We start from the raw sequence: 14,101 nt of genomic DNA on the forward strand, positions 1-14,101 counted from the left end.
TACACAATTATTAAAATTTCTTATGGACGGCGTCCCCGGACGATGTGATTTCTGTCAATACACGGTTTGCCGCCCAGAGATCCATAGCGTCTATCTTAGCACTTCGTATCAGTATATCGGATGATGGTTAGTACTATTTTCAGCGCTAAAATTTAAAAAGGCGTAGCCGCCGGCGCCCCAGATATTGCGTGACCCGAAGCGCCCCGGGCTCCCCTGTGACGACTATGGTGCCTACGTTCGTTTTTAAACGGCGTCTACTTTCGTATTTAAAAATATGCTATACATTAAAGACATTATGGACAACAATAATCGTTGACTATATCGAAATGGGCGATTCCACCGGCGCCCCTGCAGGTTTCGATTTGGCACCCAGGGCTTTCCTGTGAGCGTTATGGCGCTTACGTTTGTTCTAAATATTGCGATGGACAGTGGAAAAGATGGAGTGTTATAGTTGCACACTAAATTAAACCAGGCGCGTTTGCCGGTGCCCCGCAGGGTGATATTTGGCGCCCCGGACAAGGCCGTGAGCGCTAAGGCGCATACATTAGTTTTAAGGATATATTATTGGATACCTTTACTAATATTTTATTTATAGTTTTTTTTAATAGTAGTGTATAATTTATTTTCTAATTTTTAGCGAATTATTGCATAAAATAAAAGCTTGTTATTAAAACGTTTTTTATGAATTTTTTTTCAGTACTTTACATTTAAAAAAAATTACAATAGAGTTGCAAGACTAAAAAACATTGCGCACCTAATGAACGTGTCGAAGCGTGTATAATAGTTGGGTAAGACTGCCTACTCATTTGGTCAAAATTTTAATTAATTTTATTTAACTCACTTACTGTGTCGTCAGTCATTAGGTGCGCTATGGTTTTTAGTCATGCAACTCTATTGCATTAAAAAATTTAAAGTACGGAAAAAAATTCATAAAAAACGTTTTAATAACAAGCTGTTATGTACTAATGCACTAAAAAGTAGAAAATAAATACGTTTCTTTAAATATATACTATTATATAGTAATATAATACACTACTATTTATATAACTATAAAGAAAAGCGTGGGTTACTATATTATCTATTGGATACTTTTACTAATATCTGTTTGTTAGAAGTGCCCGTAATTTCGTTCGGGCGTTTAGATCTAGACAGACTGACGACAGACAGAGACAGTGAGTTAAATAAAAGCTTGTAAACGTTTTAATAACAAGCTTTTATGTAATAATGCACTAAAAAGTAGGAAATAAATTATAGACTACTATTTAAATTACAAAGAAAAGCGTGGATACCTTTACTAATATTTAGGAAGAGACCCACGCTTTTCTCTATAGTTATTTAAATAATAGTGTATAATTTATTTTCTACTTTTTGGTGCATTATTACATAAAAGCTTGTTATTAAAACGTTTTTTTATGTATCCTAAATCTCAGGGTCAGCCCGTTTTAACCACAACACCTCAGTGGGTACAAAGCATCCCCACTGAGTGAGGGTTACAGGTTCTTTAAAAAATTGACAATACAGTAGCATGACTAAAAACCATTGCGCACCTTATGCCTGTGATGACGCGTGTCGAATAGTTTGATGGGACAACTACTAATTTGGACAAAATTTTAATTAAATAAAATTAATTAGGCATCCAATTAAGACACATTTCATGTCTTGACCCACGTACCAACCAGTTTCTACCAGGCATCTCATCAAATTTATATAGAAAGAACATACTTTTAACAGTGTCTAATCCCCCCCCCCCCCGAAAGCAAGTTAAATAAAAGCTTGTAAAAAGGAATGTATATAAAACAATGTAAATGCACAGCTTGACATAGATCTGTCTACGCACAGTTTGAGACCTGTCTAGAGAAGGGGTCTAGAAGGTAACACGGGTCAGACAGATGTGCTACAGAAGAGGGCATCACCTAAACACCAGAGGTGGCGTGTGATGAGTGATCCATTGGTTGATGTGGTGTGTGATCCACTGGGTGATGTGGTGTGTGATGAGTGATCCATTGGTTGATGTGGTGAGTGATCCACTGGGTGATGTGATGAGTGATCCACTGGGTGATGTGGTGTGTGATGAGTGATCCATTGGATGATGTGGTGTGTGATCCACTGGGTGATGTGGTGTGTGATGAGTGATCCATTGGATGATGTGGTGAGTGATCCACTGGATTATGTGATGAGTGATCCACTGGGTGATGTGGTGTGTGATGAGTGATCCACTGGATGTGGTGTGTGATGAGTGATCCATTGGATGTGGTGTGTGATGAGTGATCCATTGGATGATGTGGTGTGTGATGAGTGATCCATTGGATGATGTGGTGTGTGATCCACTGGGTGATGTGGTGTGTGATGAGTGATCCATTGGATGATGTGGTGTGTGATGAGTGATCCATTGGTTGATGTGGTGAGTGATCCACTGGATTATGTGATGAGTGATCCACTGGGTGATGTGGTGTGTGATGAGTGATCCAATGGATGATGTGTGATGAGTGATCCATTGGATGATGTGGTGTGTGATCCACTGGGTGATGTGGTGTGTGATCCACTGGATGATGTGATGTGTGATCCACTGGATGTGGTGTGTGATGAGTGATCCATTGGATGATGTGGTGTGTGATGTGTGATCCATTGGATGATGTGGTGTGTGATGAGTGATCCATTGGATGATGTGGTGTGTGATCCACTGGGTGATGTGGTGTGTGATCCACTGGATGATGTGATGTGTGATCCACTGGATGTGGTGTGTGATGAGTGATCCATTGGATGATGTGGTGTGTGATGTGTGATCCATTGGATGATGTGGTGTGTGATGAGTGATCCATTGGATGATGTGGTGTGTGATGAGTGATCAATTGGATGATGTGGTGTGTGATGAGTGATCCACTGGATGATGTGGTGTGTGATCCACTGGGTGATGTGGTGTGTGATGAGTGATCCATTGGATGATGTGGTGTGTGATGTGTGATCCACTGGATGTGGTGTGTGATGAGTGATCCATTGGATGATGTGGTGAGTGATCCACTGGATGTGGTGTGTGATGAGTGATCCATTGGATGATGTGGTGTGTGATGAGTGATCCATTGGATGATGTGGTGTGTGATGAGTGATCCATTGGATGATGTGGTGTGTGATGAGTGATCCATTGGATGATGTGGTGTGTGATGAGTGATCCATTGGATGATGTGTGTGATGAGTGATCCATTGGATGATGTGGTGTGTGATCCACTGGGTGATGTGGTGTGTGATCCACTGGGTGATGTGGTGTGTGATGAGTGATCCACTGGATGTGGTGTGTGATGAGTGATCCATTGGATGATGTGGTGAGTGATCCACTGGATGTGGTGTGTGATGAGTGATCCATTGGATGATGTGGTGTGTGATGAGTGATCCATTGGATGATGTGGTGTGTGATGAGTGATCCATTGGATGATGTGGTGTGTGATGAGTGATCCATTGGATGATGTGGTGTGTGATGAGTGATCCATTGGATGATGTGGTGTGTGATGAGTGATCCATTGGATGATGTGGTGTGTGATCCACTGGATGATGTGGTGTGTGATGAGTGATCCACTGGATGTGGTGTGTGATGAGTGATCCATTGGATGATGTGGTGAGTGATCCACTGGATGATGTGTGATGAGGGATCCATTGGATGATGTGGTGTGTGATCCACTGGGTGATGTGGTGTGTGGTGAGTGATCCACTGGATGATGTGGTGTGTGGTGAGTGATCCACTGGATGATGTGATCCACTGAATGAGGTGATGTGTGATCCACTGGATGATGTGATCCACTGAATGAGGTGATGTGTGATCCACTGGATGATGTGATCCACTGAATGAGGTGATGTGTGATCCACTGGATGATGTGATCCACTGAATGAGGTGATGTGTGATCCACTGGATGATGTGATCCACTGAATGAGGTGATGTGTGATCCACTGGATGATGTGATCCACTGAATGAGGTGATGTGTGATCCAATGGATGATGTGGAAGTGACACAAGAACAAGATGGTGGGTGTATTGATTTATTTATTGCTGCCATGTTTGGGCTTGAGGTTGGGGGCTGCAAGCTTGACTTTGCCAGGAAGATTGCGGCTTAGATCAGAATCCTGGGGAAAACATCAAATTTGCTCATTCAGTATAATACAGCGATGCCACTCATTCAGTATAATACAGCGATGCCACTCATTCAGTATAATACAGCGATGCCACTCATTCAGTATAATACAGCGATGCCACTCATTCAGTATAATACAGCGATGCCACTCATTCAGTATAATACAGCGATGCCACTCATTCAGTATAATACAGCCATGCAGGGGCGTAGCGAGGGGGGGGGGGGACGGGGGTGCGGACCGCACCGGGTGACACCATTTAGGGGGGTGACACCAAGGCAAAAAATAGCAAAATATATAGAGAAAAACTTGAGGGGGGGGGGGGGTGCAAATCGAAAGTTTGAGGGGGGGGGGTGCAAATCAAAAGTTTGAGGGGGGGGGGGTGCAAATAGAAAATTTGTCCCCGGGAAGGGTCGCTACGCCTCTGGGGGGGGGGGGTGACACCATTAAGTGCCGCACCGGGTGACACCCGACCTCGTTAAGCCACTGCAGCCATGCCACTCAGTTTTTTTCGTCAAACCTTGAATTTTTTTTTATCCCCACATTTTTCAAATTTTAAAACCCTAAAACTTAGTCTAACAGAATTTAAAAAAGAATGATTTCATTTCTTGTCAAGCCATTATAGTTGAATATACAATCCAATAGAGGACTTGGTATTTTTAGAACAATCTTCAAACAAAAGTCATAATTAAAGGATTGTGCATATAATGTAATTAGTTAAAGACATTTTTTAGACCCTTCTCTACCCCATAATGTTTTTTGGAACCCCCACCCACCCCAATGCACATAAACCACAGTACCAAACAACTGCTTATGTTACCAATACTTGATATTATAGTGACAATAGACACACTTTGTCTTGGTAAAACAGAAATGTTTGAGTAGAACTATGACAACAGGCTTGTAAGCAAGACTTTCTATCACGCATTGAGTTTGATAACTAGTCAAAGATGTAACCCGCACAATTGTTGTCTGCTAAAAAATGACTGTCTATTGGACAAAGAAGAGTGCATTTAAGCTTGAAATGTTTTACCAATCGGATTCTCACTTTAGCAAGTGAAATTTTTAACTCCAGGATGTCCAAGAAACATAGCAACACTGGTCATTAGTCACATGACCTCTAACATGTGCCACATGACCTCTAACACCTGTCACACGACCTCTAACATGTGCCACATGACCTCTAACACCTGCCACATGACCTCTAACACCTGTCACATGACCTCTAACACCTGCCGCATGACCTCTAAAATTTATTTACCTTGAATATTTTCAAGAGACTTTTCTCTCTACTGGAAGCCATTTTATCCAAGAGGAACATATTGAGGGCTGTTTTCATAGCTAGATTAAATATAAGAGGAACATATTGAGGTAATGTTTAGATCAAATATAAGAGGAACATATTGAGGTAATGTTTAGATCAAATATAAGAGGAACATATTGAGGTAATGTTTAGATCAAATATAAGAGGAACATATTGAGGTAATGTTTAGATCAAATATAAGAGGAACATATTGAGGTAATGTTTAGATCAAATATAAGAGGAACATATTGAGGTAATGTTTAGATCAAATATAAGAGGAACATATTGAGGTAATGTTTAGATCAAATATAAGAGGAACATATTGAGGTAATGTTTAGATCAAATATAAGAGGAACATATTGAGGTAATGTTTAGATCAAATATAAGAGGAACATATTGAGGTAATGTTTAGATCAAATATAAGAGGAACATATTGAGGTAATGTTTAGATCAAATATAAGAGTGCACTGTGGTCACATCCAAGCAGTGGCAGAACTAAGAAAAACATGCTCACACGCAAAAAAAATTTTTGGCCCCCCCCCCATATGTATATATATATATATATATATATATATATATATATACACACATAAGTAGCATTCTCCTCTAAATTTTAAATAGTCAATTACCTGAGTATTTTGATCTATTTCATTGCACTGTATAACCACTCTGAGATAACGAACCAGACAAATATAAGTCCAAACTCATTTCGGGCCAGCAATAATCGTGTTTAACAAATGTTTTTTTTTTGTTTTTTTTAGGAAAAGTAATATTGCTAGCTCGAAGGTTTCTAATGTGTAACCCACTAAGGGTTAACAAATGTTTGTATTACATTTTCTTGATAACAGAAAACTGTAGAAAAACCAACATGCAAGTATATAAATACGTAAGTTTGATTTGCGCAATGGTTTCTCACGTTAAGTTTATTTTTATGACTTTTTGTATTTATATTATTAGTTTTGAATAAATTTATTTTTATAGCTATAGGATTCTTTAGTATGCCTTATTTAAATAATAATTAAGAGAATAAATTGCTTTTTAATTTACATAGTACAAAACTATTTAAATGAGCTTTATGGGCACCCGTGTTTTAATGAAGGGCAGTAAATCATGCAAGTAGTCTGAAAGTTTGCCTATCTTTCAACAATAGCTCTTGTAGATTTTTCTACGCAACAGTGTGTGTTAGTTACTGTAGAACAATCACTGCTATAGTAGACCTGTTTGTTTATTACAAAACCACTATCAAGATGCGCGAAAAATATTATTTATGAAAAGAAAATTCATTGTTGTTTTTGTTGGAATTGGGCCCCTAAAGGTCGTGCCCCCCCCCCCCCCCACATTGCGGGGTCTGGCGGCACTGTAGTTCCGCCCCTGCATCCAAGTGCCATAATGCACCAGGTGGGACATAATGCACCAGGTGGAACATAATGCACTAGATGGCTATAATGTATTAGCTGAGATAAAAAAAACAAATTGAAACTACCTTTCCCTTTCTTAGTGGACATAATGCACTAGATGGCTATAATGTATTAGCTGAGATAAAAAAATTGAAACTACCTTTCCCTTTCTTAGTGGACCCAGGCTGTAACTTGACTTTAAATCTGTTGATTGGAAAATATGTGGTCACTTGATTGGGTGGTCAGGTGATTGGGTGGTCAGGTCAGGTGATTGGGTGGTCAGGTGATTGGGTGGTCAGGTGATTGGGTGGTCAGGTCAGGTGATTGGATGGTCAGGTGATTGGATGGTCAGGTGATTGGGTGGTCAGGTCAGGTGATTGGGTGGTCAGGTGATTGGGTGATAGATGATTGGGTGGTCAGGTGATTGGGTGATCAGGTGATTGGATGGTCAGGTGACTGGGTGATTGGATGGTCAGGTCAGGTGATTGGGTGGTCTTGTCAGGTGATTGGGTGGTCAGGTGATTGGGTGGTCAGATGATTGGGTGGTCAGGTGATTGGGTGGTTAGGTCAGGTGATTGGGTGGTCAGGTCAGGTGATTGGGTGGTCAGGTCAGGTGATTGGGTGGTCAGATCAGGTGATTGGGTGGTCAGATCAGGTGATTGGGTGGTCAGATCAGGTGATTGGGTGGTCAGGTGATTGGGTGGTCAGGTGATTGGGTGGTTAGTTCAGGTGATTGGGTGGTAAGGTCAGGTGATTGGGTGGTCAGATCAGGTGATTGGGTGGTCAGATCAGGTGATTGGGTGGTCAGGTGATTGGGTGGTCAGGTGATTGGGTGGTTAGTTCAGGTGATTGGGTGGTCAGGTCAGGTGATTGGGTGGTCAGGTCAGGTGATTGGGTGGTCAGGTGATTGGGTGGTTAGTTCAGGTGATATGGTGGTCAGTACATTGGTTGGTCAGGTGAGGTGATTGGGTGGTGAGTTGATTGGGTGGTGAGTTGATTGGGTGGTTAGGTCAGGTCATTTGGTGGTCAGGTGAGGTGATTGGGTGGTCAGGTGATTGGGTGGTGAGTTGATTGGGTGGTTAGGTCAGGTCATTTGGTGGTCAGGTGAGGTGATTGGGTGGTCAGGTGATTGGGTAGTCAGGTCAGTGTGACCCACTTGTAATTTGTGATGGCGTTGTAGGGAGCCCATACTGGCACAGCAAAGAGCAGCTCATCCTCCTCAACAGGCACGCCAGTCAGGGCATCCAGAAGGGCAGAGTCCTGCAATACAAGACTTCAGGTACAAGACTTCAGATAGAAGACTTGAGACACAAGACTAGAGACACAAGACTTGAGACACAAGACTTGAGACACAAGACTTGAGACACAAGACTTGAGACACAAGACTTCAGGTACAAGACTTCAGACACAAGACTTCAGACACAAGACTTCAGACACAAGACTTCAGGTACAAGACTTCAGACACAAGACTTCAGACACAAGACTTCAGACACAGACAAGACTTCAGACACAAGACTTCAGACACAAGACTTCAGACACAAGACTTCAGACACAAGACTTCAGACACAAGACTTCAGACACAAGACTTCAGACACAAGACTTCAGACACAAGACTTCAGACACAAGACTTCAGACACAAGACTTCAGACACAAGACTTCAGACACAAGACTTCAGACACAAGACTTCAGACTTCAGGTACAAGACTTCAGGTACAAGACTTCAGACACAAGACTTCAGGTACAAGACTTCAGACACAAGACTTCAGACACAAGACTTCAGGTACAAGACTTCAGACACAAGACTTCAGACACAAGACTTCAGACTTCAGGTACAAGACTTCAGGTACAAGACTTCAGACACAAGACTTCAGGTACAAGACTTCAGACACAAGACTTCAGACACAAGACCAGACTTCAGACACAAGACTTCAGACACAAGACTTCAGACACAAGACTTCAGACACAAGACTTCAGACACAAGACTTCAGACACAAGACTTCAGACACAAGACTTCAGACACAAGACTTCAGACACAAGACAAAACAACCAGAAATCTCGCTACATCCAAAAAGATCTCAGCGGGCCGGATGTGAGCGGACCGTAGTTTGGAGATTCCTGCTGTAGACTATTAAACATCCCCAAATGACATATGCTAGTCTAGTAACTGAGTGAAAGGCATTCTTGTGTAAAACCAGAGAATCTATCATAGAGCAGGATGGGAAGGTGTGACCATTTGGATATGGATAGCAAAACTGAAAAATGAATCGGATGAAAAGATTTCCAATTTTAAAAAAAAATCGATCAGCGGAAAATATAGATTTTTTTCGGCAGAAACTTTTTCTCAAATGGAAAAAGCGGTATAGCTACATCTCTGCCTATGCTCTACTGTGTCTTATGCTCTACTGTGTCCTTTGGTGTACTGTGTCCTAAGTCCTACTGTGTCCTAAATCCTAGTGTGTCCTAAGTCCTACTGTGTCCTAAGTCCTACTGTGTCCTAAGTCCTACTGTGTCCTAAGTCCTACTGTGTCCTAAGTCCTACTGTGTCCTAAGTCCTACTGTGTCCTAAGTCCTACTGTGTCCTAAATCCTACTGTGTCCTAAGTCCTACTGTGTCCTAAATCCTAGTGTGTCCTAAGTCCTACTGTGTCCTAAGTCCTACTGTGTCCTAAGTCCTACTGTGTCCTAAGTCCTACTGTGTCCTAAGTCCTACTGTGTCCTAAGTCCTACTGTGTCCTAAGTCCTACTGTGTCCTAAGTCCTACTGTGTCCTAAGTCCTACTGTGTCCTAAGTCCTACATATGCTCTACTGGGCCTACCTGTCTTTTGTTCAGTTCAGCTTCCTGTAATTAAAAAAATGGAAAATATCTTTAGCAGGTATCAGCAATCAATGTTTTTTTATCAATTTGTTTTTTATTAAACATTTTTATCTATCTTAGTTTGTGGCACAGCAAATCTAGCAATATTAATTGAACCCACTTCCCATTGTCCAAATCTAGCAATATTAATTGAACCCACTTCCCATTGTCCAAATCTAGCGATATTAATTGAACCTACTTCCCATTGTCCAAATCTAGCAATATTAATTGAACCCACTTCCCATTGTCCAAATCTAGCAATATTAATTGAACCTACTTCCCATTGTCCAAATCTAGCAATATTAATTGAACCTACTTCCCATTGTCCAAATCTAGCAATATTAATTGAACCCACTTCCCATTGTCCAAATCTAGCAATATTAATTGAACCCACTTCCCATTGTCCAAATCTAGCGATATTAATTGAACCCACTTCCCATTGTCCAAATCTAGCAATATTAATTGAACCTACTTCCCATTGTCCAAATCTAGCAATATTAATTGAACCCACTTCCCATTGTCCAAATCTAGCAATATTAATTGAACCCACTTCCCATTGTCCAAATCTAGCGATATTAATTGAACCCACTTCCCATTGTCCAAATCTAGCAATATTAATTGAACCCACTTCCCATTGTCCAAATCTAGCAATATTAATTGAACCTACTTCCCATTGTCCAAATCTAGCAAAGGCACAGAGACAGGCAGAGAGACAGGCATGCTAGTCTAACAATAAAAATGTGTTCCCCCATATTTTTGTCAAAATCTTATCTTTCTACATATATACTAACCTCAACATCATCATCATCATCATCTGTCACATCTAGCACATCAGCACTTGTGACATCTAGCACATCAGCACTTGTGACATCTGGCACATCAGCACTTGTGACATCTAGCACATCAGCACTTGTGACATCTAGCACATCAGCACTTGTGACATCTAGCACATCAGCACTTGTGACATCTGGCACATCAGCACTTGTGACATCTGGCACATCAGCACTTGTGACATCTGGCACATCAGCACTTGTGACATCTGGCACATCAGCACTTGTGACATCTGGCACATCAGCACTTGTGACATCTGGCACATCAGCACTTGTGACATCTGGCACATCAGCACTTGTGACATTTAGCACATCAGCACTTGTGACATCTAGCACATCAGCACTTGTGACATCTGGCACATCAGCACTTGTGACATCTGGCACATTGATTGCTGGTGAATAAAAAAAGATTTTTCTGTCAATGAGTCTCTGTACTTCTCACTGAGGGGTGGGGGTGAGGGAAACGAGGAAGTGTTCTTACTTTTAGACAGATTTCCAGGCTTGACCTTTTGACCAAGCTTGACATCTTTGGTTGACTGGACAGTTTGATGTTGTTTAACATCTTCTTTACCTGCAGACTACATGTGGGTTGGGTTGAAGGTAACAAGACTATGTGCTCATACAGGTTGTATGTACACATGCTAATGCTACAAAGTTGTATGTACGCATGCTAATGCTACAAAGTTGTATGTACGCATGCTAATGCTACAAAGTTGTATGTACACATGCTAATGCTACAAAGTTGTATGTACACATGCTAATGCTACAAAGTTGTCTGTACGTATGCTAATGCTACAAAGTTGTATGTACGCATGCTAATGCTACAAAGTTGTATGTACGCATGCTAATGCTACAAAGTTGTATGTACGCATGCTAATGCTACAAAGTTGTATGTACACATGCTAATGCTACAAAGTTGTATGTACACATGCTAATGCTACAAAGTTGTATGTACACATGCTAATGCTACAAAGTTGTATGTACACATGCTAATGCTACAAAGTTGTATGTACGCATGCTAATGCTACAAAGTTGTATGTACGCATGCTAATGCTACAAAGTTGTATGTACGCATGCTAATGCTACAAAGTTGTATGTACACATGCTAATGCTACAAAGTTGTATGTACGCATGCTAATGCTACAAAGTTGTATGTACACATGCTAATGCTACAAAGTTGTATGTACACATGCTAATGCTACAAAGTTGTATGTACACATGCTAATGCTACAAAGTTGTATGTACACATGCTAATGCTACAAAGTTGTATGTACACATGCTAATGCTACAAAGTTGTATGTACACATGCTAATGCTACAAAGTTGTATGTACGCATGCTAATGCTACAAAGTTGTATGTACGCATGCTAATGCTACAAAGTTGTATGTACGCATGCTAATGCTACAAAGTTGTATGTACGCATGCTAATGCTACAAAGTCTTATGTGTTTGTATGCTAATGCTACAAAGTTGTATGTACGCATGCTAATGCTACAAAGTTGTATGTACACATGCTAATGCTACAAAGTTGTATGTACGCATGCTAATGCTACAAAGTTGTATGTACACATGCTAATGCTACAAAGTGCTTACAGCTAAAATTGCCATCTTCAGCCTGCGCTCCTCATGCTAATGCTACAAAGTTGTATGTACGCATGCTAATGCTACAAAGTTGTATGTACGCATGCTAATGCTACAAAGTTGTATGTGTTTGTATGCTAATGCTACAAAGTTGTATGTACGCATGCTAATGCTACAAAGTTGTATGTGTTTGTATGCTAATGCTACAAAGTTGTATGTACACATGCTAATGCTACAAAGTTGTATGTACGCATGCTAATGCTACAAAGTTGTATGTACGCATGCTAATGCTACAAAGTTGTATGTACACATGCTAATGCTACAAAGTTGTATGTACACATGCTAATGCTACAAAGTTGTATGTACACATGCTAATGCTACAAAGTTGTATGTACGCATGCTAATGCTACAAAGTTGTATGTACGCATGCTAATGCTACAAAGTGCTTACAGCTAAAATTGCCATCTTCAGCCTGCGCTCCTCATGCTAATGCTACAAAGTGCTTACAGCTAAAATTGCCATCTTCAGCCTGCGCTCCTCATGCTAATGCTACAAAGTGCTTACAGCTAAAATTGCCATCTTCAGCCTGCGCTCGCATGCTAATGCTACAAAGTGCTTACAGCTAAAATTGCCATCTTCAGCCTGCGCTCCTCATGCTAATGCTACAAAGTGCTTACAGCTAAAATTGCCATCTTCAGCCTGCGCTCCTCATGCTAATGCTACAAAGTGCTTACAGCTAAAATTGCCATCTTCAGCCTGCGCTCCTCATCGTCCTGATCTCCGTATCTCTCCTTCATTTTTTTAAGCTTTGACCTCTGACCCCTCTTGGGTTGCTGGGTTTTCCTCTCACAATTTTTCTGTCAACAAAACATTAGACAGATGGTGTAATGGTTACATCAGACAGATGGTGTAATGGTTACATCAGACAGATGGTGTAATGGTTACATCAGACAAATGGTGTAATGGTTACATCAGAGAGATGGTGTAACGGTTACATCAGACAAATGGTGTAACGGTTACATCAGACAGATGGTGTAATGGTTACATCAGACAGATGGTGTAATGGTTACATCAGACAGATGGTGTAATGGTTACATCATATGACTATTGTAACGGTTACATCAGATGACTAGTGTAACGGTTACATCAGATGACTAAAGTAGCGGTTACATCGCATGTAACAGACCTACCTCAGCACTCTGTACTGACTCTCCTTTCTTTGGAAGTCTGAAAAATATATAGATCACATAGATATTTTTGTGTGTGAATGTATGACTAGACTAAGATGGGATGTGTGAATGTATGGGATGTGTGAATGTATGGGATGTGTGAAGGTATGGGATGTGTGAATGGATGGGATGTGTGGAGGTATGGGATGTGTGAAGGTATGACTCACATCTTTTGTTTGCCAGACAGCTTGACACGCGAGGAGACCTGAAACAAATATCTCACAATTAGTTGAAGACAACCTGAGACACATGATCAGAGACACACATGACCTGACACAAATGACCTGAGACACACATGACCTGAGACACACAAGACTTGAGACACATGACCTGAGACACACATGACCTGAGACACATGACCTGAGACACACATGACCTGAGACACATGACCTGAGACACACATGACCTGAACATATTAGTTGATTTCTCTGTTTACTTTATCGATGTTTATGTTTGTGTGTTGGTGTTCATTTTATGTTAATGTTTGAGGCAGGATTGGGGTTTTCTCATTGGTGTTTGTGTATGTTTTCTCATGTGTGTGTGGGTGATTGTGTTAATGTTTTATCATAAACCCCCCCCCCCCCCCCCCCCGGACCAATCTGTAACAATTTTTTTACTGTCATATCACTGTTACTAACTTAATTCTTTTTCTGAATGAGTATAAATGGTTAATTGTATATGTATGTTTAGAATAGTCATCTAAAAACTGACGCTGTTCAATCTGAGTTGGTTATCTCCCCCCCCCCCCCACACACACACACAGGAGAGGCTGTGATTGTGTAGGGCGACATTAA

General features: G+C 41.0%; 1 protein-coding gene across 5 annotated transcripts in view; it reads right to left on the bottom strand.

Moving 5' to 3' along the window:
- Nucleotides 1-4,009: 4,009 nt before the first annotated feature.
- The window catches only part of LOC131935697 (ribosome quality control complex subunit NEMF), an 82,912-nt gene continuing 72,820 nt past the window's right edge, over nucleotides 4,010-14,101 (bottom strand). For all 5 annotated transcript variants that reach the window (XM_059292240.1, XM_059292237.1, XM_059292238.1 and 2 more), the window contains exons 25-34: nucleotides 13,475-13,512; nucleotides 13,269-13,305; nucleotides 12,813-12,935; nucleotides 10,980-11,076; nucleotides 10,460-10,890; nucleotides 9,630-9,653; nucleotides 7,972-8,075; nucleotides 6,976-7,019; nucleotides 5,377-5,456; nucleotides 4,010-4,109 (exon numbers count right to left, since the gene is read on the bottom strand). In XM_059292240.1, coding sequence (XP_059148223.1) covers nucleotides 4,026-4,109; nucleotides 5,377-5,456; nucleotides 6,976-7,019; nucleotides 7,972-8,075; nucleotides 9,630-9,653; nucleotides 10,460-10,890; nucleotides 10,980-11,076; nucleotides 12,813-12,935; nucleotides 13,269-13,305; nucleotides 13,475-13,512 — 1,062 coding nt within the window. In that variant the 3' untranslated portion in view covers nucleotides 4,010-4,025. The remainder of the gene's footprint in view (nucleotides 4,110-5,376; nucleotides 5,457-6,975; nucleotides 7,020-7,971; nucleotides 8,076-9,629; nucleotides 9,654-10,459; nucleotides 10,891-10,979; nucleotides 11,077-12,812; nucleotides 12,936-13,268; nucleotides 13,306-13,474; nucleotides 13,513-14,101) is intronic.

The sequence above is a fragment of the Physella acuta genome, unplaced genomic scaffold (genome assembly GCF_028476545.2).
Source record: "Physella acuta isolate Inbredline_101_S28 unplaced genomic scaffold, ASM2847654v3 ptg000155l, whole genome shotgun sequence".
NCBI classification, from domain to species: domain Eukaryota; kingdom Metazoa; phylum Mollusca; class Gastropoda; family Physidae; genus Physella; species Physella acuta.